Raw genomic sequence first — 22,153 nt, 5'->3', positions numbered from 1 at the left:
TGTCAAAATAGCCTTGCAATGTGAGGCGTTGTTTAGCTATTTTCACAATATTTAGCTGTGGAACCGAGTCAACTTCAACACCTACAATTACAAGTGCTTGTCAAGGTGTGGGGGGATCATCAACTATGATCATTTTGAGGGGTCGCGGCCTGAAAAGGTTGAGAACCACTGCTTTAGTACACTAGGTTAGTATTAATGATGGTTCAAGTGGGAACGTTTGCTCTGCCATGGTCTCGGCTGCAGCGGGAGTGGCAGCAGGGCCCTCTCAGAAAGGCCCCATTGTGCTGCCGGTCCCCGTTGTGTGCCATGCGGGCCCAAGCCCATAGATAACCCTTGTTGTTTCTGCGCAGGCCTGGGTGAGGCAGATGTGAACCAGAACAATGGCTGCGTGTCGGAGAAGCCGGCGGTGACTGACTCCACGGGCGCTGAGGGCTCCCACGGCTCCTGGCCCGACGCCACCACAGCTGACCCTGACGACGCCACGCCCCGCCCCCACCTGGTCCGCCTCTTCTCCCGAGATGCCCCGGGACGCGAGGATAACACCTTCAAAGACCGCCCCTCCGAATCGGACGAGTTACAGACCATCCAGGAACACAGCGGTGCGAGTTCAGAGTGTGGTTCGGAGACTCCCGAACAGGACCTAGATTAGTGTAGCTTTTTTTCATTTGCTTCCTCTTTTCCTCGCTCTTTTCTTCCTGCCTTTCTGTATCTCGCTCGCGTTTTACGAACCTTAAAACAGTTACTTCCCAAACCCCAAACCACTACCGCCATGGCATCCACAAGCACCGCACAGAGCGCCTTTGGTCTGGGCCGGAGGAAGAAGAGCCCTGGCCTGCTGGATCAGATTGGAAACTTCTTTGGCGGAGACAAGAAGAGGAAGAGCAAGGTGAGGAAGGAGGGAGGGTTTATAGGACGCTTGACAGTACCATCTTTTTTTTTAATTCTGCTTTCTGTTTATCACTCCCAGTCTGTCGTTAGAAGAACAGTATATCTGTTTTTTTATTGTTTTATTTGTTTTTAAATCACATTATTTCTTGTAATGTGTCGGATTCCATCATTGTCCTAAAATGTGCTTGTTTGTTCATATCTAACACTGGAAAATAGCTTTGGGTGTGGTTGAGGTCTTTCTCTGCTACAGAGGCTTTTGAGTCTAGAAATGATGATGAAATGTTTCTTTTGATTGAGTTTTTCATTTATTGGATGGTACGACACTGCATAGTACCACACTTCTGTTCTTTCTTTTATGATTATTTCTTTGTTATAAACAAAATGCTTGTGGTACATGATGTGACCACCATGGTTGAAGTTAATGGTAGTAGTAGTGTTCTGTTGTATCTTCCAGTTCGATTTATAGTACGTTTACTTGCATATTATGTAAAACTGGAGCCAATGAAAGCTGTATTTCGAGTACTTCCCACGAGAGTAGGAAGAGAGGAGAGATATGATGGTATACGCACTCAAACGTCACATATACTACAGTAGGTGTAATGGAAACCGGTTTTGTGAATTCTCATATTAGGTACGCTGTAGAAAATCATATCTAGCATTCAAACAACTCTGATGAGTTACGCAGTCATACGGTGAAAGTGGAACACTGAAAATGTCATAAGCTGACTATACAGGGAAATGAAATAATATGCATTGCATGGACTTATAATACACTGACGTTGGAGAGTTATAAAAGAGCATGGCCCTCTCCTATTTCACAAAGGCTGGTCTTTGACCACATTATTCTAAAGTGTGTATTTATATATATATATATATATATATATATATATATATATATATATATATATATATATATATATATATAGTATATAATACAATAGAAAATACATTGTGTATTATATAAAGATATATTATATTTATTAGTACAGGAACATGTTATACAATCCTGTCTGGGGCTATATGAAATACAAGCATCTGCATTGCGTTAGCCTGGCTAAAGCCAGACGCGAATCAGCCGTCTGGCTGATTTGAGTCTGGCTTATTAGCCAGGCTAGCATTGCGTAGTGTAAGAGAAAAGCTCCTCAAGAGTTCCTCTTGAAACAAAGTGATATCATGTGGTGTTTAGGACTACATTGCTCTGAGAATGACTCTGCAATGCGCTGAACGCTGAACCCCAGAGCCTCTCTTTGTGCTGCCAAAGACAGGAGATTGAATTGTTCCCGTGCTGTTTAGTGTATACAGAGAGAGTATTTATCTTGAATCAATATTGTAGAGACAAAATTGGGAGTGGTTCTAAGGGAAAAGGTGTGATGTATTGCACAGTGAACTACTATATCCTTCTTTATAAGCTCCGTTGGCTAGCATTTGCGTCCCCTTGTGTATTATAGAAGATGGTGTTGGCAAGAAAGACTGCAGCAAAATATGCAATTTCCTTGGCCTTATGTCAACGATGACGATGAAATGCTTTAGAAACGATATGGAAATGTTGTGCTCGTTAAGAGTTTTCTCTTTCGCCTCCATTTGACTGAGCAATTAGACTTTTCTTTTTTCACTTGATTAAAACATTCAGGGAAAATAACAGGAGAGAAGCTTCAGTCCAATATCAGCCTACTTGCAAATGAGCTTTGACGGATTGATTGAAATCTAGTTTGAAGCTGCATTTCTTTTGGCTTGCTCAGACTTTGTCCAAAACATGTTTTGTTGCTCTCGAAATGAGTTGCTTACAAAGCTAACTGTAACACGTAAGGTATTTATGGTTTCACCAAAGGTTTGCCTTCAAATTGTAAGTGTTAATATCTCAAGTATCTAAAGACAGGTTCGCCCCACCTCCATTGCCTCAAGCAGGAAATAATCTGCAAAAACACTTTTCTGTGAACACTTTCAGATAATTCAACAATATAAGAGATGTGTGTATGTATGTATATATATATATATATACACTTTTTTTTGTTTTGCTCTAGTTCCGACCTACAGACTATCTCTAGGCTATACACACAGATCTTCCTGTAAAACCTTTTGCATTATACAAATATAATGCAGTATTAGAGACCACCTGAGTTTGTGTTACACGTATTATGTGCCATTTGAAATTCTGTGTTAATTTCCTTTCCGTTCAGTCAGTTGTTTCAACAGTTGACATTGACGTTGTGATCATCCGATCTGTCGCACCTTTGTCCTAATTACTTTTTGTACAGCTTCCCTTTTCTATTCATGTTTTGGAGTTAATTATTGAGTAACCTGGCATTTATATTTGCTTTCTGTCAGTCCTGATTAGAGTCTGGACCTTGGGGAAATATCGGTTTCATAAATCGGGAGATATCACCAGAAAGACGTTTAATAAAACTGAAATAATAGTCTCAGGAAATGAGACCACTGCAAATCCATCTGTATGTTAATGCAGTTACTAATGCCTGATTTATAATTATACAACAGGTCGTTTCGAGGAAGCAATCTGATTGGTTGAAACAGCCTTCTAGCCGTGGTTCAAACGAGCACCACTCCACACCTAATCAAAACAAAGAATTCAGCTGCTCTGTTCTCCCAGAGCGCAGCAAACTCGGTGGCTAGGCTAGCTAGTTTCTTGGGATATTTGTGGTCGTAGTGGCTACATCTGTCATTAAAAAAATATGTTTTTTCAGCGATTTGCTTAGTTTTAAGGGTAAAATTGCAATATTACACTTGAGGGGGTGGTTTAACGTCACTTCTGCGTTGCTTTCGGAACTCGCCCTGCAGGCTTGTTCCTGCAGCATCGCAGGCGTGCATTAATGACGTTAAACCACACCCTATCTCATGTAATATTGCTTAATTGGACCTAAATTGCTGTCGGGAGGAAACCACCTAACTCAATTTTTGAGGTTTTAGATATTTTTGCATAAATCAGTGCTTTTGAACACCCTTTTGGTTAAAACAATATTGAACCAATGAAAAGTAGTAAAAAGTGCTTCGGACAAAACCTCTTACTCCATTGAACCCTCAAACTGTCTGCTAAAACAGCTAACTCCACCACCTCTCGGCCTCTCATGCAAGTAATTGACAATATTAAACCCCAAAGTCACAAAAAATTGAACTTTTTTGAGGCAGCATTGCTTTGTTTTCAAAATGTGAGGTTTTCTTCATTTCCTAAAAAAAATGTTTTTTTTTTCATTTTCTAAACAATGAACATTTTGGAGTTAGGTGGTTTCTTCCCGACAGCAGAGATTTACAATCTCACAACGTGGCATGCTGTGACACGTTGTGAGCTTGTAGAATGTAGATCGACCATGTTAGGTGCGTAACAAACACCGGCACGCAACTATAAAGCTTTACTGGTTTTCTTAATTGGCTTGAATTCTATGGATAATGTATTCATTTGAAGAATAGCTGAATCTGCATAAATATTAGTCATACAAGCAGATAAGCTTAACAACTAAAGGCTGTTTAGAGTCTTAATTTGCATATTAAATTGTGGAATGGCAAACTGAGTAATCCAACCGTGTGGGCGTTAGCACTTTTGTGTTTTAAAACCAAAATGAATATGCTGCACTCCACCGCAGTGTCTTGGTAGAAGCGGAGGGCTCCCTACATAGGATTCATCTATACTTTGTTACACGACTTAGTCACTCAACTCAACTAAATTGTATTTGTCACATAACAGATTTACAGGTTTTTCGGACAATGTTCCATCATTGCAGTTTCAATAAAGGTGCCGGTGGAATGAGAAGGAAAGAAACAGGACAGGTCAGAAGACAGGTCAGATATCAATGGTCTGGCGACAGACAGGCAGTCTGATGATTGCCAGGTTGACCGTCAAATAGCCAGGTTGACCGTCAAATAGCCAGGTTGACCGTCAAATAGCCAGGTTGACAGAGGGAAATGACTGAATTGATTGATTGATTGAAATATTTATTAACAGTTTGCAGAATTACAGTACATTTCGAGCACAAACTCAATACAAAGGCTGTTAACTGTGAGTGGACGACCCAATTAAGCATTACACTTGTTTCCAACAGGGTCCACCATGTTCAATTCATGTTCGAATCAGTCATTTTCAATGAGTAACACGGTTGTGTGACAAAGTATAACTTAACACATGCGCAAGCTAAATTTAGCACACCTCAGGTTCACATGTGTCTGTGTGTGTGTGTGTGTGTGTGTGTGTGTGTGTGTGTGTGTGTGTGTGTGTGTGTGTGTGTGTGTGTGTGTGTGTGTGTGTGTGTGTGTGTGTGTGTGTGTGTGTGTGTGTGTGTGTGTGTGTGTGTGTGTGTGTGTGTGTGTGTGTGTGTGTGTGTGTGTGTGTGTGTGTGCCTGCGTTTGTACTACTTCCAGTCAATTGCTTAAGTAATATTTTTACTGTCTTGACCAATGCCCTGTTCCTAACCCTGACCCTGTTCTAAGCTTTTGAATGATTGCTTGATTAAAATTTCTTTAACACAACTTCCTCTGCATTGTCATTATGTTTCAGTTCTTAACTTCTCTAACTGTACATGCTATTGGACAGGTGGATCAGAGTCATGACCTGTGGGTTGAATAGTTTAGTTTAGTTTAGTTTGGTTGCACAATGATGAGGAATCCAACGATACAATAATGAGGGGACGACAGTTGCTCAGGCTGCATGTTATCCACTTGGGAATTGGAAGGCGTATACAGTTCAATCAATGGCTCCTCCTGGCTTCGTCTTTTTAAGCAAGGCGCTTAACCACTCACTGCTTCCAATGAGCAGGTTGGTACCTTGCAAGAATGGTTGAATGTAATTCACATTGCAAAGCACTTTGGAGAAAGGTGCTGTATAAATGCACCATTTACTAGTACATTCAATAGAAAATAATCTCCTTATAAATGGAGTGTTTATTGCCTTTCTTTGTTCCCCAGCAGTGCTGAACCATTTACATTCATGGTGAGACACTGACGTAGTCTCACATTGCTACTTTCAATGGCTTTGCTCAAATTTACATTTCATTCTGAGGATTTATTTTTGCCAGCTTAAGCGTGTCTAGTAACAAATTGGCCGTATTATGCACCCGGAGACATTTGATACATTCCTTTGTGCCAAGCCTGTTTACTGGAAACCTAAAGGAGTTATACTAGCATTGGGTTTAACTGAACAGGGAGTGGCTAAACGGCTCACTCAATTAGCTTAAAATAACCCTGTGTAGTGAAACAACAGCCAGAAAGCATGAACATCTGCGGCGTGGATGCCTTTTCGTCCCAGGGGGACGTTTTCATTGCTGTAAAGATGTTTTCGATGCAAATGTTTACATAAAGCTTATTCATGAGCCACGAAACTGTGACTGCAAAAGAAAAGTAGTTTGATTTGCCCCCCTTACTGTGTCAATTGTATTGTTTTATTCAGAGTAATAAAGCCTGTTTCATATTATTTCCTTGAACTGCAGATTAAATTTTTTTTAATTCTCACTATTGGTTCATTTACATTTTCCATTTGATATTCCCATTCATATTTATCTTTTAATTTATATTTCAGACAAAGGCAGACACCCTGAGCATTATCGGAGCTACTTACTTTGTTATCAATTATTAGTTTGGAATGAACACACAGAGCCACTGAAGAATCAGGAAGTACAGTTTATTTATTTTAATTTTCACATAATGCATGCTAATTAAGTGAAAATGCAATTCGGCCATGTGGAACAGTCCTTTAAACTATTTTAAGTCCAAAATGAAATGTCTAACGTTTACTGCATGTGTGTATTACATTTGAACCAGAAATAAAAATGCAAGTATTACTTGCGTTTATTGTCTCCACCAGGCCGAAGGCATGGGGAGAGAGTATGTTTTGCACTCCGTCCGTGTGTGTGTGTGTGTCCGTCCGTCCGTCCTTCCTTCCGTCCGTCCGTTACCAGCTAATCTCCGGTACCGTTAACCCGGTCGATGCCAAACTTTGCACACACACTCCCTGGATGCCAACGATGAACCTCTGCCCCACATTTTCCAGAACGGCCTGTTATAGCGCCACCATGAGGCAGCTTTTCACATTTTTTACCTAAAACTGCACCGATCTGCGTGAAATGTTGCATACACACTCCCTAGAGGACAAGGACAAACCTTTGACCTGCATTTTCCGCATCTGCCTTTTATAGCGCCACCAGGAGGCCGACTTTTGTAAAACACATTTTTTGATATTACTCCTCCAGATTCTGTCCAAAAATCTCACAAATCGTTACACAGTATCTCTATGGTCATGTGCTCAAGTCGGATCTGTCCGATTTTTCATATTCCATCCTAATTGGCTATAATTGGCTTTCACAGTTTTGAACAAAAGCCTCAAATCATGAACGCAGCATGCAATTTACGTGAAATCTTTCACAAATGTTCTTACTAGGCTGAGGAATATATCCCACCCTTTTCACATTGGCCTGTTATAGCGCCACCAACAGGTTGATTTTTGCAAAACACATTTTTGGAACAAAATGCCTCAAATCATCCAATTGCCATCAAAGGCGTATGAAGAAATGGCACCCTTTTCACATTGGCCTATTATAGCGCCACCAGGAGGCCACAACTTGACCTGGCTTGGTGGAGACCTGTGCCCCGAGGGGCACTTTTTCTAGTTCCTTTATGTGTCTGGGCCATGATGCAACCGGTTCCACAGTGGTTATTCGCTGCAAGGTATAGGCCACATTTGTCTCGCTGTGGGGTTTTTGGGAGTAGAGGTAATATCTAGCTGCAAATAAATTGTGGCCAAATGTCTTTCTTGTGTACGTGGCAGGTGGCCATTTTCTGCACTATTGCATGTTACGAGGAACAATAATGTTCTGGTTCCTCTCAGACTGATTGCCTTCCTGAGTGAAGTGCAATCTCCAGTGGGTTTCACAGCCTATTGCCAGTCCCTCCGTTTATGTCGATAATATCGACCAGCTGAGTTCCCCGCCATCTACCTGATAAGTGATAATATGAGAGATTGTTCTCTATAGAGATAACAAATCACACCTGTGTGTAGTCATCGTACATCATCATACATCATCTCATTCCGGCCAATCACAATTTGCGTCCTTACCTTCGTCATCAATGTTTGTGTTAGACAAATACTCAAAATTCATTGCCAATGGCATTTAATGTTTGTGTTAGGACACAATTTGGGTTACACGCACCAAGAGCTGGACATAGGAGGGGCTTCATCGCCCATCAAAATAATGTATTATAATAATAATCACACCGTGTGTTGTGAGGGGCACTCTTGTCATCGTACAAATTTACGTCATATTTGGCGGACATTTGACCTAATTTCTCCTTTCATTGTCAATGGCAAATATTGAGCTGTGTGGGGACAAAAGCTGTATATAGGAGGGGCTGGCGCCCCTCAAGAATCACAGAACAGAATTAAAATATTGAAAGAAGAGTATTTAACAAGACCATTAAACAGCATGAAGAGGTTTTACAGGTCCAGAACTGTGGAACCAGACCACAGCTGGTACCATTCACAACAGGAACAATGACCATACAGCTGGTACCATTCACAACGGGAACAATGATTCATCGCAAAACTAATACACAAAACATTTTTACATTTTAATCTACAAAGGAGCTGCCAGAGAATGCATAGCTGTTGTGATTATCATTCCTCACAATTGCCTACATTTCATGAAATTTGATTTAATTTGACTTTAACACTATTGTACAATATTACGCATAATATGTATGTCCTCACTCCAACACCTTCAACTGTTTCATTTATTTATTCTTATTGTCCCAGTGTAATCAACAGGTGGCGTCTAAAACATGCAATGAGTTGTGCTTTATGCATAACATCGCCACCAACGCTATAAAGTTTATAGCGTCGGTGGCGATGTTATGCAAACAACTTGACAACATTTTTGTCCTTTTGATCCTGTGGGGAGATGAGAGATGAGACACTACTCCCACACAAGCATAATTGCACACACTCGCATCCTACCAACTCTTTTCAAACATCAAAGGGCTCATCGATGATCCTGCTCTCTTCTCTCCTGGAGGGACATTAGAGTCTCTGAAAGCAACAACCTTTTTGAAAGTGGGCTCTGTGATCCTCACCGACTCTACACCAGCCATATAGTTTTCAAATATTAATTTGTTTATTTAGTTTGATCAGTTTGGTGTTGTGTTCTTTAATTAGAGTTTTAGTTGGATTCATGAGTGCACGAAGTAGGCCAGTTTTAATTTGAGGAATAGACCATTTTTGTTTTGTATTTAGTTTTTGTCTTAGTTTTAGTCACTTACAGTAGGTATTATGAGGAAAGCATAATTGATTCATTGAATGTCATGTATGACATTAAATATGGTCATACATGGTGGGAAAGAAACTAAAGCAAAGATAATTGTAGATGCATTTAGTTTTAGTGAGTTCTGCATTGTTCATTAAAGATTTCATTTAGATTTTAGTTTTTTCTTTTGTTATTTTAGTTTAACATAAAATTATCTTATTTCAATCTCAAGCCATTGTCAGAGTTAATTTTACATTTCTAGACCTGATGGCAAAACAAATTAAACTTGAACGGTGGCTGTGAGAGCATGCATTTCGGTTAGTTCAAAGGTTGTTACAGAAGATGATCATTTTCTCTAGCCTATTTCTGATTTATCTTCTCTCTCTTGTCTACAATATTGAGACTCTGATCAGGCCAGACTAGTGCTGTAGAAGAGAGGCACTCTAACATCAAAATGAAATTGGATCACTTTCAAATTATTGGCTGTTTCTTTGATAGCTGCTTTCATGTTTTCCAGCTCATAGGGGGAACATTGCGTGCGCTCCCTCACAGACTCACTTAAGGGCCCTATCTTTAAAGGTTTAGGCATAAGGGGTTGCCAGATTGGATTCTGACTGATTCTTACGGACACAAATATCTAAAAGTAGAACTCTCGCTCTCTCTCACACACACACACACACACACACACACACACACACACACACACACACACACACACACACACACACACACACACACACACACACCCCGTAACTGCATTTGTCAAATCATGACTGGACTGTGTGTCTTCGTCACAGCCCAGTAGGACATCATTAGGCAGAAGGATTCCTAATTGAAGTCTGTCTCTGTTTGGGAAAGCGACTGCACACGGCTGGGTAGAACACAAGGTCGCACAGTCCGTCATGCTGTCAACATAAACAATGTAAATAATGATAGTTTCCATTGACATGCTGTCCAGCACCAATGGATAATTACCTATAAAACATACATTTATTGGATTTGTATTTTTGTCGCATTTCTTTGAGACAGTGGCGTCAATTGGGTATGGCAGGCTATGGCAGCTGCCGTACATTGGCCCTCAGGGAGGCCACTCAAGGTGAAAGAAATGAGGAAAATAGGCCAAAAAGGAAGCAAATAACTTTTCATGCCCGTGTGCAAAATACTGTATGTGTCGTGAACTTTCCATTAGCTTATTGCTGAAATGACGCCACTGCTTTGAGACTGTGGGGAAGTTATGCATAAAATGCCCAATGTATGATCTGTCGAAAATAAGACAAAGTGACATGCCTGACATAGCCGATCTACAAGCTCACAACTTGTGTCGATCGTGTGACCCATTGTGAGCTTGCAGATTTGCTAAGTACTGTATAAGCCATGCTTATACAGTGACAGGGCCTCAGAGGCAGCGCCCTCCCCTCTGACAGTCCTGTGTGCAGTGATTGGGTTTAAACAGAAATCATTACACATTGTTCATCGGCATATGACAGCTAGCGATATGCTTGACAGCTTCAGTGACGAGTAGCCACATAGGGAAGTACTCTGTGACACAAATGTGTCCATCTTGAGTTTCAGGTGGTGTGTTCAAGCCCGCAACTTAAATTGAAGTTTTGAGAGGCAATTTCCCAAGAAAGTATGGCTCTAGGGGCGAATCAGTAGAGTGAAGAACCAATGACAAGCATTAATACAGAAGTGCTCTGTTGCTCCGTGTGTCAATCAGGAGTGTCAGATTGAGTGTTCCAGCCTGGCAATTTTGCAAGAAAATGTTATTAAAAAAAAAAAAAAAAAGCTCTTGGAAAATGTATAGAGGACGGACGGACGGACGGAAAGGCAGGCAGAAAGGCAGGCAGAAAGGCACGCACACACACACACACACACACACACACACACACACACACACACACACACACACACACACACACACACACACACACACACACACACACACACTGTACATATACTGTACTATATGATTTTAGGTCCTCCACTGAGGAAATAGACTCCAAGGTATAAAATGATATGAGTGTATGAAACTCTGCAACTGAGGCTGAGATAGTGTCTACTTACTTACATACTTTTCAAGCTTAGCTCAGGAAATTAAACTCCCTTTGCAGGCAATTATAGTATTATTTAGATCTGTAGAACTGTATGGTCAACGCGCTAACATTCCTCCACGATGCACTCCTAAAACACACATGCTCTCCTGGACAGACCGACCCTAGAAAGGACAGAAGTCCCACAGTTTAGGCATGGGTTTTTATAATATTAGTTTAGTTATACGGTTAGTTAGGCACTCGATCACTGTGGTTCATAGAGGGCGTTCTGTCCATCTAGGGGACGACGACTTGTGTTAAGATGACAGGAGAATTTTTGAATTTGGACTTTTGCCATCCACCTAATTCTCACCTTTTTAGCTGAGTGGACACTACCTTCCCCATGCAGGAATGAGCTTGACTCACTTCCAGCCTGCTTACCTGCACCAGACTCATAATGTCGGAAAACGCTGTGTGTCACAGTTGGCAACTTGCAGGTTCCCTGTAGGGATAGAATGGTCACACGAGATGAGAGGGAATGGATATTCAAGTGAAGCAAATATCTGTAGTCGTCAAAACGTCATGTATTGGTAAAAGCCATACAATGTCATCGAAAAGGGAACTAATGACTCATTTTGGTTGAAAATTAGGTACAACCTTCAAGCCAATACAACTAAAGCCAGATTTAGTCCTCATTGTCATTTAAAATATAAATTTTATGGGCTACACATTCTGTTAACGATTTGCCAGAGCCGCAAACAAGAAAATGCTGCCAAATATAAGTATTCATTTCCATCATTTAAATGGGTTTTTAATGATTCATTTGCACTTTGGCCACATTGCCTTAAGGGAATGTTTGTGTGTGTGTGTGTGTGTGTGTGTGTGTGTGTGTGTGTGTGTGTGTGTGTGTGTGTGTGTGTGTGTGTGTGTGTGTGTGTGTGTGTGTGTGTGTGTGTGTGTGTGTGTGTGTGTGTGTACGTGTGCGTGCGTGTGCGTGCGTGTGTGCGTGTGTGTGCGTGCGTGTGTGTATGTGCGTGCATGCGTGCCGTTGATTGTAATGGAGCTACCAGCCCATTTCCATGAGAAGTCACCGGCAGCCTGGTAACATGTTCCTCCTCCAGCCCCCATGCAGTGAAGCTCCCCACTGTGTCCCCGCAATCGAAACCTGACGATCAATGCTTATTTGTGTCAGCTTGGAGTGTGGAAAAGAGTGCACTCTACAGTACACAGGCTAAAGTGTCTATTTGTACGTCTCTAAATGTTTTGATGAATTGAACATGGTGGACCCTGTTGTAAACAAGTGTAATGCTTAATTGGGTCGTCCACTCACAGTTAACAGCCTTTGTATTGAGTTTGTGCTTGAAATGTACTGTAATTCTGCAAACTGTTAATACAATTTTCAATCAATCAATCAAAAAACTGATGCTGATGTAACGTGGTTTGAAATAGTAATACTTGTGAAAAACAAAAAGGCAGTAAACTAAAAAATAAAGGGACCCATATACCAACGTGTCCGTGGCCCACAAATGGTTCCCGACCTTCCCGGCCCACTGTTTGGGAAACATTGACACAAGATGGATGTTGATCCCTGGGACACTCAGACGTTAACACTACTATGCTCACATTGTTTTCTTCATGTCCCTTCTGTCTCCTCTCCTCTCCTCTCCTCTCCTCTCCTCTCCTCTCCTCTCCTCTCCTCTCCTCTCCTCTCCTCTCCTCTCCTCAAGGGGTCTTTCCGTAGTGCCACTCCCAAAGCCGCTGCTTCCCCTCGTAAGCGTGGGACAGAGAACGCCGTGGTGCACTTCTTCAGGACGATCGTGAGTGGAATGGTTCTCCTGCGTGTCTTTTCTTGTTGCATTTCTCCTGCACTTCTGCACCCTGTGTATCACTAACTAACTGTGTCTGTCAGCGAGGTCTGTCTCTTACTGTCTGTGTGATTAACTCCTTCTCAGGTGTCCCCTGCCCCTTCCAAGTCCAGGGTGAGTCTCCTGCTTATATGTGACTTATATGCACTTTTATCCAGGTTAAATATGCCTACTATTTAGTATCTACTAACTAAGCAGTACATATACTATTTAGTATGTTAGCATGTGATTTCGGAGTGATTTTGGACAGGGCCTGTGTCCGAAATCCCATAGGCCTAGTATGCCAATTACCTTTTAGTATGTCTAGTGACCCTATTGCAGCTTGGTAGATATATTGATATAGTTCAAGTTCAACTCATCAATGAATGAGTAATTATCGCAGTTGCTTCTCAGTATACATTTTCTCATAGTCACTATATGTGTACGCTGGCTTTTTCATGCCACGACAAAAGGTAAAAAACAAATACTTGAAAAATATGCAAGGTTGCCTGCCCTATGCATTATGAATATTTGACTTCACTGTATGTTATACTCTTGGCTTCTGTTGCTGTGTTGTCCTGAATGTCACTGAACTTGTGCTCTTTTCAACGTGAGCGCCTCCTCCTTGCTCCTCCTTGCCCTGTCTCTGCCCCACGCCTTTGCTCCTCCCCTGCATCTATCTGTTCCTGCCCCCCCGTGACTCTTCCCTGGACGGACCACCACCCTCCCACCTGCCTCCTCTCCTTCCCATGCTGCCTTTGCTCTGAGTAAGCGTTGTGTTTATCGCTGTCCCCCCTCCTCCCCGTCTCTGTCTTTTACATGTTCCAGTGGAGGAATGTAGCTGCCAAGATGGGCATGGTAGGTGGTTCGGAAACCGCAAAAAAAAACCCAAGAAGAACAACATCACAGAGGTGTCATGCCCACTGAAACTGAAGGCTAATTTATGCTCTGTCGCACAACAGTGTCGTGCGCTATTTTCGGTGCGTGATGCCGCTGTGCGACAATGTATGAAATTGGCTTGAGGGGGCACTGTCCGAAGTCCAAAATGGGATGTACAGTGATTACAATGAGGCCACCGGTGCCCCCTTAAATGGCTCGAGAGCATGACGCCTGTGAATGAAGATAACAGCCCATATCCAATTCCCATCTACTCTCCATCACATCGACTTTGCACGCATCAACGATAACGTCGGTCGATATGTCATTCCTATCTGTGGCTTTGTGAGCGACGCAATCCATGGCTTCGCTGTCATCTCTGTCTCTGTGAGGTCATCTAGATATGATGCACTTGATTTATTTCGGTCACCTTCCAAAATCTTATAATAATAAGGGATCTTAAGACAACATAGGACTCTACCCCACGCTCACAGTCAAGGGTGTTTTGCAACGCCACAGAGATCAAGCTGAAATGTTCAGCACAAATACAGTATTCATCAGTCACTTGAGAAGAAGCACCGCCGTACAAAGTTAGAAGGATGCCTGTATTGTATTATTGCTTTATTCATATAATTAAGCACAATACATACTCCTTCTGGTAAATTGACGTCATTCCGAGTTTCGGGAAGGTGGTCCCAGAACCTTTTTTTTAACTCTCCGAACTATAGTTCGGAAAGCCTTTCCAAACCGGTAGATTTTCCAAAAGAGAATGTATTGCCGTTTAATTTGAGCCAAGTGCTAAGCACTTGCATGTCCTCCCTTTATTGGCTGAGCACTGTTCTGTTCCTCTCTCCCAGGGTGACCAGAAGTCACAGTCCGCTAAAGCCAAGAAGGCAGGGGACGGCAAAGGCACCCTGACCAAGATGTTCACAATGGTAAAACACACAAAACCGCTAAGTCGAGACTTTTCGACATAATTGTCTTTGAACTTTGTCTCCTGCCCTCTGCAGGACGATTTACACAGTGGTATAAATTAACCTTCCGTGTCACGCTTGATTCATGCTCCGTGGCACGCCGGTACGGTGTCGCGCGCCGGAAAAAAAGACAAAAGTTACGAGCTCACAACACCCCATGCATGCGGTGTGTTGTCTGCTATTTCCGGTGCGATACACCGTCGTGCAATGAGGTATAAATCAGGCTTTCACCCACATTGTCTCTTTGTGTCCCCCCTCCCATCAATGTGAGTACAAAATGATGTACTTCTCTAATGATTCTTCTTGCTCCTTTTCCCCGGCTCAGTGATGATATCATAATAAGCAACGTGAGTAAGTGATGCGCCGTGTAGGACACTCTCCTGCTTCATATACTCACTCTAAACGTGTTCAGCACAACCGTAGATCAGGCCCTTAAATCACGCAGCCAACTGTACGCCGTCAAAATCCTTTGAGTGTTCGTTTAAGTCAGCAACAGGGTATACTTTTGGTTAGATTTGTAGGCTCTCAGAATTACAAATGGGTACATCAACACTGAGGGTTTTACTGTGGGACCAGCAGTAGTCCCCAGAGACAGAGGCCCAATTACAGTACATGCTACCGGCTTTGTGCATTAATAGTGCTTATGTAACACTCAACATAATACAGGCTTTTATATCCATCTGGTGAGGGCTGCAGTATACTGTACCTAGCATACTGTAATTGCTTTACACGAGGCAGGGTATTGTATTGTTACTGCATGGCCCAAAGCCTATTACAGAGAGAACAATTTTGTCTTTACGCCCTGCAGCCTATTCCTCTATTCCTCTCGTGGCTTATCATTTCATATAGGGTGTCTAAAGAGCAATGCCCCTGCAGAACAGGAAATGAATTTCTGCGATTGCAATGCAGGCTCGTCCATCTCTTTTACCCCTTCGTCCAGAGAAGGAGTTGAGTTATTAATTTGGTTACAAACCGCTAATTACAGTATATTGCCATCCAAGGCTTTTCACATGAATCATAATTTTTTTCCCCCGCCAACTTGTGCATATAGTGCAATATCCAATGTTTGGTATTTTCACAAACCAGATATCCTTCGTTCACCGACTAAAGTTCTAAGGCTGAGACATTTTGAGGGTTCTGGCCGCTTGGATGTAGAATTAGACCAATGCAACAGGGGCTCACATATACTATGTCTCCTTATGAACACATAAGAAATTATTAGAATCAACATTCATTCAGTATATTATATTCAGCAGCTTTGTTATTCAATTCCAATAAAAAGAACACCGTTGGCTGAAAGGAACTGTGGCAGGTGAGCTGGGGGCTGACGAAGATGCATGGCTGCAAAAAGACAAAAGCCAAAGTATTTCTCCCTTCTTTCCTCTGACTCCATTGGAGACCTGTCGACTCGGCATAAACAAACGATCACCAAACGCTGTGGTTCAGCCGCCACGTTATCTCCTCTTTTCAGTTGCTAGTGTATTCACATCTGCCGAGTTCACCGCAGAGAGGAAACAGGTGGCAAATGCACCTTCAAGCTTAACTTTACAAATCCCTCTGTGACAAACTCTCAAATCCTGTTTAGTTGTGTGTTGCTACAGTATATACATAACTATATATATATATATATACTGTACGCTATAACTTAAAGACAAGTTATGAAAAGTTGCTCTCCCTGTTTATCTCGTTACCTCGATTTTCCTCAGTTATGCTTTGCCAGATTCCCATTAGCTCCCCCAGTTCCTTAGAGGCTAAAGATCAAAAAACTACTTCTGGTTTGAAGTTTCATGTGGTTAATTAGCCTTGAGCTAAAGTAGGCTATCCCTCATCACTCAAATCATCCCAACAGAAATGAACACAAAGATTTATACGAGTCTTTGTGCCCATATTCTGTCTACATGTTCCTTTGTTTGCAACCAATCTGCTGCTTCGTACAATGTTTTCCTTCATGTTATTTGACAGTGGGTTTTAGAACAAAGGCTGCTTCTTGAATCAAAATATGTTTTCTTTCTTCCAAATATTAATTTGTATAATCTCTATGCCATTCAAAATCCTCAGGCAGTTTTTTTCATCCAAACAATGGAACGAAATGCGCAGCGCATCTATTCTGGGAAACATCTAATCCTAATCTAACCTAATCTGCAGTTTTGGTTCTAATCAAGTAAATGATAAACAAGAGGTTCTACCTCTGAAGACATGGTTTCAAAAGTCACACTTTTATACAACCTGTAACAATACAGTAATTACCTGAGTAATTATCTGAGTCTTAGAGAGAAAATGCAGTCCAGTTTCCAATTTAGTTGCTCAATTAACTTGATTATCTCGCAAGGCTTTTCTCAAGGCCACATGAGACGTAACGCTGTTTGCGCTCCTGCGCGCGCCATCTGCGCTGCCTTACTGCCGAGCACATTGCCCCGCAAACAATCATACATTACTAACACCCTCCTTTCTCATGCACACTTGCCAGGTTCAGGTGCCACTGCCATGCATTCTGACATTTTCTCTTCTGTTATGCAGAGAAGTGCTTCTCCGGCCAAACGCTGAAGTCCCTATCTGCAACCCCTTTCCAATGGCACACGAGCAGATGTCAAGAACAAAGGGACCAAAGTGGGAAAACAAGGAAGAAAAGGAGGAAATCTTGTTTATTTTTAAAACTCACAAGTCTCTCTCTCCCCACTTTCACCTAATAACGTTCTAATGTATTTCATAACCTCCAGTGACCCCCCCCCCCCAACTCGGCTGGTAGTTAGCAACACAATCTGTGCAAACTCAACCCCCCTGCGTTGTGCTGAGTCTCCAAGTCTGTGCAGTCATCAGCGGTGTGAACTGTTTGCTGAAAATGTCCTTGAACCCCCTCGCATGCAGCCTGGAGGACCCCACGCTCAATACTTAATGTGTTTTTCTCTGTTTTCTGTCTGCTGTCCGTTTGATCTGTTTACTAGCAAAGGGTGGCTGAACCGAATCAGACCTGGAACAGACGAAAGTTAGGGCCGGTGCAAGTCCGACTGACTTGACCGTCAATGCCACTTCGGGTTGTGAGAATGACCGGGTTCTGTTTCGGTTTTAGGAGAGGTTTTCCGTCCTGTCATACTTGTCCTTGTCCTTTCCTTCCTTCATTTTCTTTTCTGTATGAAACTACAGTAGGCCTATATTAAGTAGTGTTTCTACATGTTCCTAACTCATTTTACACATAATTTATCTGAGTTGTTTGGTCATAGCGTGTTTAATTTCACTCAACCCCTTTCTCCCTCCTCGTGTTTTAGCAAAGTGTTTTGTCTTCAATGTGATGTTGATCTATGTTTTGTCATTTGGGTCTATGGCTGCCTGTGAAGCAAATTGAATTAATTAACCTTCTAAACAGTTTTATTTGAAAGAGTATCCATTGAATTGTAATAAACTGTGGATGAAGTAGCCATTTTTAATCTCAGTGCTTTTCTAGATGTTGAGATACTGGCATGCAGTCACTCACTAATAGTTGGGAGTTCTCCCATCCATGCATGTAACCAAAACTCTTCTGAAGTGCACTGTTTCCTACCTTGATAAGCAGCCAGGCTGCTCTGAATACAGCCACTATGCTGGTTCTGTCCTTGTAAATGTGTCACTTCCAGCATAGTGACAAGTTCAGTCCCTTCCCTACGGTTGAGGCCTAATTTATACTTTGTCGTACAGCTGCGTTTCTTGCTGAAAATAATGGCATGTGTCACAGTCGTACGTCAAAGGCTTCATTAGGCTTCAATGTAATCTAGTTCTATACTGTAGCGCTTCTGTCTTATATGTGCATTGCTTCATAGTAGATGCACAGCACCAAAAAGCTACAGAAGCTCAAACACTGCCAAAAAAGTGTGCTGTGTCGTCTTTTAAGTGTTAATGTTCAAAACACAAACCCATTTTCAAAAAGGTGCTCAATAGTCAACTTAAGTTATGGACACACCGAGAGAATGTTATTGCCAGTTTTCCGATGAGGTGGTCGAACAAAGAACTGCTAAGTACTACCACTTGTGCTGTCCAAAACTTAACCATTTATCCAAATGGTTTCTGTGTATGTCTGATGTGTAGCGTAGGCTCTGTGTGTGTGTGGGTGTGTGCTTGAGCCTGGAGTTGAATACCTGAGCGTGCATGCATGTGCCTTTTTCTGGGTCCTGTGAATGAATGTAAATTAAACTTGAGACCCTTATCATTGTACCTGTAATAAGCATGTATGACCAGCCGCTTAACTTGAAATAAATACATAAATAAAATAATATATCCTTTAAAATCACATGCAAAAGTCTCTGTTCTTGTGCACTACCAAAAAGCAACACACAACACACGTCATCAAATGGAGATAATAGGCCAGTCATCATTCAGGATCTGTGTACAATATTCATATTTCATGCATCCGGCTTTGTACAAATCAAACGAAGCCAGAGGGGGATATCTTTCTACTGCACATACTCCTGCGGCTGGGGCCTGTCAGCTGAAACATTCAAAGATTCCTTTTCAGGCAAACATGTCCACCGTAAGATGAACCTAAATAGGTTTGAATGGGGTTTCTAGGTGTAAGTATAGGACTAGTAGCATGCCAAAGTTTGTGCTATTGCCATTGAGAATGCATTGGGCGTTTAAGTTAAATAACTCAGAAACTACAAAACATTTCAAAGTAAAACGTTCCAGCATGTGTCTCCACAGTAAGCTGAATTATACAAAGTTTGAATGGAGTTTATAGGTGAAAGTGCTTTTTTGACGTGCCAATATCTGCCATTGAGCCCCATTATAAATGTCTCAAATTTGAAAGCAGTATATTTCTAAAACTATGAAACATTTAAAAGATTCCTTTTCAGGCAAACATGTCTACCGTAAGATGAACCTAAATAGGTTTGAATGGGGTTTCTAGGTGTAAGTATGTAGGACTAGTAGCATGCCAAAGTTTGTGCTATTGACATTGAGAATGCATTGGGCGTTTAAGTGAAATAACTCAGAAACGACAAAACATTTCAAAGTAAAAAGTTCCAGCATGTGTCTCCACAGTAAGCTGAATTATAAAAAGTGTGAATGGAGTTTCTAGGTGAAAGTGATTTGCCATGAAAAGTGAAAGTGTGAAAGTGATTTTGTTTATGTGCCAATATCTGCCATTGAGCCCCATTATACATTTCTCATATTTGGTTTCGGACGGCATATGTCGTTTTTCGTGATTTTTGAGGATTTGAAAGAAGAGATGAAAATCACAAAAAAACGACATACTATAGTTCATGGTTTTGGACGGCATACTATAGCATGTCGTTTTTCGTGATTTTGGAGGATTTGAAAAAAAGATGAAAATCACATAATAGGCCTACTATAGTTCATGGTTTCAGACAGCATAGTAGGTCATATTTTTATGATTTTGGGGAACTATGTCAGAGCCAGGGCTTGAACCTGTGGCCTCATGATTCCCAGGCAGGCTCTGTACCCAGTGAGCCACTGTGCTTGCTTGCTTGCAGTGTGCAAAAAGCAAAATAGATGATGATAGAAGAGCCAGAGACTTGTTTCCATTGTGGTTCATAAGCATTCAAACCTCTAGAGATAAACAACAGCACAAGAAACAATAGACAAATATAATGTTATTTTATTTTTGTATAAATGTTGTTACTCAAAGGGAAAGGCAAACTGTGTTGTGGCAGGTAGCAAGTAGTTCAGTGACTTAGCACACTGGCTACATGATCTGGAGGTTGTGCGTTCAAACCCCACTCAAATCTTTACTTGCCAAAATCTGCCATTGACCCCCATTCTGAATTTCTCAAATTTAAAAGCATTATATTTCTAAAACTATGAAACATTTCAAAGATTCATTTTCAGGCAAACATGTCCACCGTAAGATGAACCTAAATAGGTTTAAATGGGGTTTCTAGGTGTAAGTATGTAGGAATAGTAGCATGCCAAAGTTTGTGCTATTGCCATTGAGAATGCATTGGGCGTTTAAGTTAAATAACTCAGAAACTACAAAACATTTCAAAGTAAAAAGTTCCAGCATGTGTCTCCACAGTAAGCTGATTTATAAAAAGTGTGAATGGAGTTTCTAGGTGAAAGTGCTTTTTTGACGTGCTAATATCTGCCATTGAGCCCCATTGTAGAATTCTCAAATTTGAAAACACTATAATTCTAAAACTATGACACATTTCAAAGATTCCTTTTCAGGCAAACATGTCCACCGTAAGATGAACCTAAATAGGTTTAAATGGGGTTTCTAGGTGTAAGTATGTAGGACTAGTAGCATGCCAAAGTTTGTGCTATTGCCATTGAGAATGCATTGGGCGTTTAAGTTAAATAACTCAGAAACTACAAAGCATTTAAAAGTAAAAAGTTCCAGCATGTGTCTCCACAGTAAGCTGAATTATAAAAAGTGTGAATGGAGTTTCTAGGTGAAAGTGCTTTTTTGACGTGCCAATATCTGCCATTGAGCCCCATTGTAGAATTCTCAAATTTGAAAACACTATAATTCTAAAACTATGACACATTTCAAAGATTCCTTTTCAGGCAAACATGTCCACCGTAAGATGAACCTAAATAGGTTTAAATGGGGTTTCTAGGTGTAAGTATGTAGGACTAGTAGCATGCCAAAGTTTGTGCTATTGCCATTGAGAATGCATTGGGCGTTTAAGTTAAATAACTCAGAAACTACAAAACATTTCAAAGTAAAAAGTTCCAGCATGTGTCTCCACGGTAAGCTGAATTATAAAAAGTGTGAATGGAGTTTCTAGGTGAAAGTGCTTTTTTGACGTGCCAATATCTGCCATTGAGCCCCATTGTAGAATTCTCAAATTTGAAAACACTATAATTCTAAAACTATGACACATTTCAAAGATTCCTTTTCAGGCAAACATGTCCACCGTAAGATGAACCTGAATAGGTTTGAATGGGGTTTCTAGGTGTAAGTATGTAGGACTAGTAGCATGCCAAAGTTTGTGTTATTGCCATTGAGAATGCATTGGGCGTTTAAGTTAAATAACTCAGAAACTACAAAACATTTCAAAGTAAAAAAGTTCCAGCATGTGTCTCCACAGTAAGCTGAATTATAAAAAGTGTGAATGGTGTTTCTAGGTGAAAGTGATTTGCCATGAAAGGTGAAAGTGAAAGTGTGAAAGGGATTTTGTTTATGTGCCAATATCTGCCATTGAGCCCCATTATACATTTCTCATATTTGGTTTCGGACAGCATACTATAGTATGTCGTTTTTCGTGATTTTTGAGGATTTGAAAAAATAGATGAAAATCACGGAAAAACTACATACTATAGTTCATGGTTTCGGACGGCATACTATAGCATGTCGTTTTTCGTGATTTTGGAGGATT

The 22,153-nt window shown here is 41.2% G+C and overlaps 2 protein-coding genes and 1 long non-coding RNA gene across 3 annotated transcripts in view; all 3 read left to right on the top strand.

Annotated features, from left to right (window-relative positions):
• Nucleotides 1-762, top strand: part of LOC306925290 (uncharacterized protein) — a 65,101-nt gene extending 64,339 nt beyond the window's left edge. Inside the window, exon 4 of the mRNA XM_079504031.1 lies at nt 351-762. Coding sequence (XP_079360157.1) covers nt 351-649 — 299 coding nt within the window. The 3' untranslated portion in view covers nt 650-762. The remainder of the gene's footprint in view (nt 1-350) is intronic.
• On the top strand, nt 695-19,101 carry LOC306925291 (uncharacterized protein). The gene is made up of 4 exons (XM_079504032.1): nt 695-886; nt 12,880-12,969; nt 14,730-14,807; nt 17,364-19,101. Exons 1-4 carry the CDS (start codon nt 770-772, stop codon nt 17,388-17,390), a joined length of 312 nt encoding a protein of 103 aa, XP_079360158.1. The 5' UTR covers nt 695-769; the 3' UTR covers nt 17,391-19,101.
• Nucleotides 4,673-5,361, top strand: LOC306925292. The gene is made up of 2 exons (XR_013790235.1): nt 4,673-4,746; nt 4,970-5,361. It is a non-coding gene; the product is annotated as an uncharacterized lncRNA (long non-coding RNA).
• Nucleotides 19,102-22,153: the final 3,052 nt, after the last annotated feature.

The sequence above is a fragment of the Electrona antarctica genome (assembly GCF_951216825.1).
Source record: "Electrona antarctica genome assembly, chromosome: 6".
In the NCBI taxonomy this organism is placed as follows: Eukaryota; Metazoa; Chordata; class Actinopteri; order Myctophiformes; family Myctophidae; genus Electrona; species Electrona antarctica.
This window is presented reverse-complemented; position numbering and strand designations above follow the sequence as displayed.

Bases quoted from the DNA above. Each gene is read 5' to 3' on its own strand.
- LOC306925291 (XM_079504032.1), top strand. From the start codon at position 770: ATGGCATCCACAAGCACCGCACAGAGCGCCTTTGGTCTGGGCCGGAGG. The intron at 887-12,879 runs GTGAGGAAGGAG...CCTCTCCTCAAG, and splicing joins ACAAGAAGAGGAAGAGCAAG to GGGTCTTTCCGTAGTGCCAC. The intron at 12,970-14,729 runs GTGAGTGGAATG...CCTCTCTCCCAG, and splicing joins TGCACTTCTTCAGGACGATC to GGTGACCAGAAGTCACAGTC.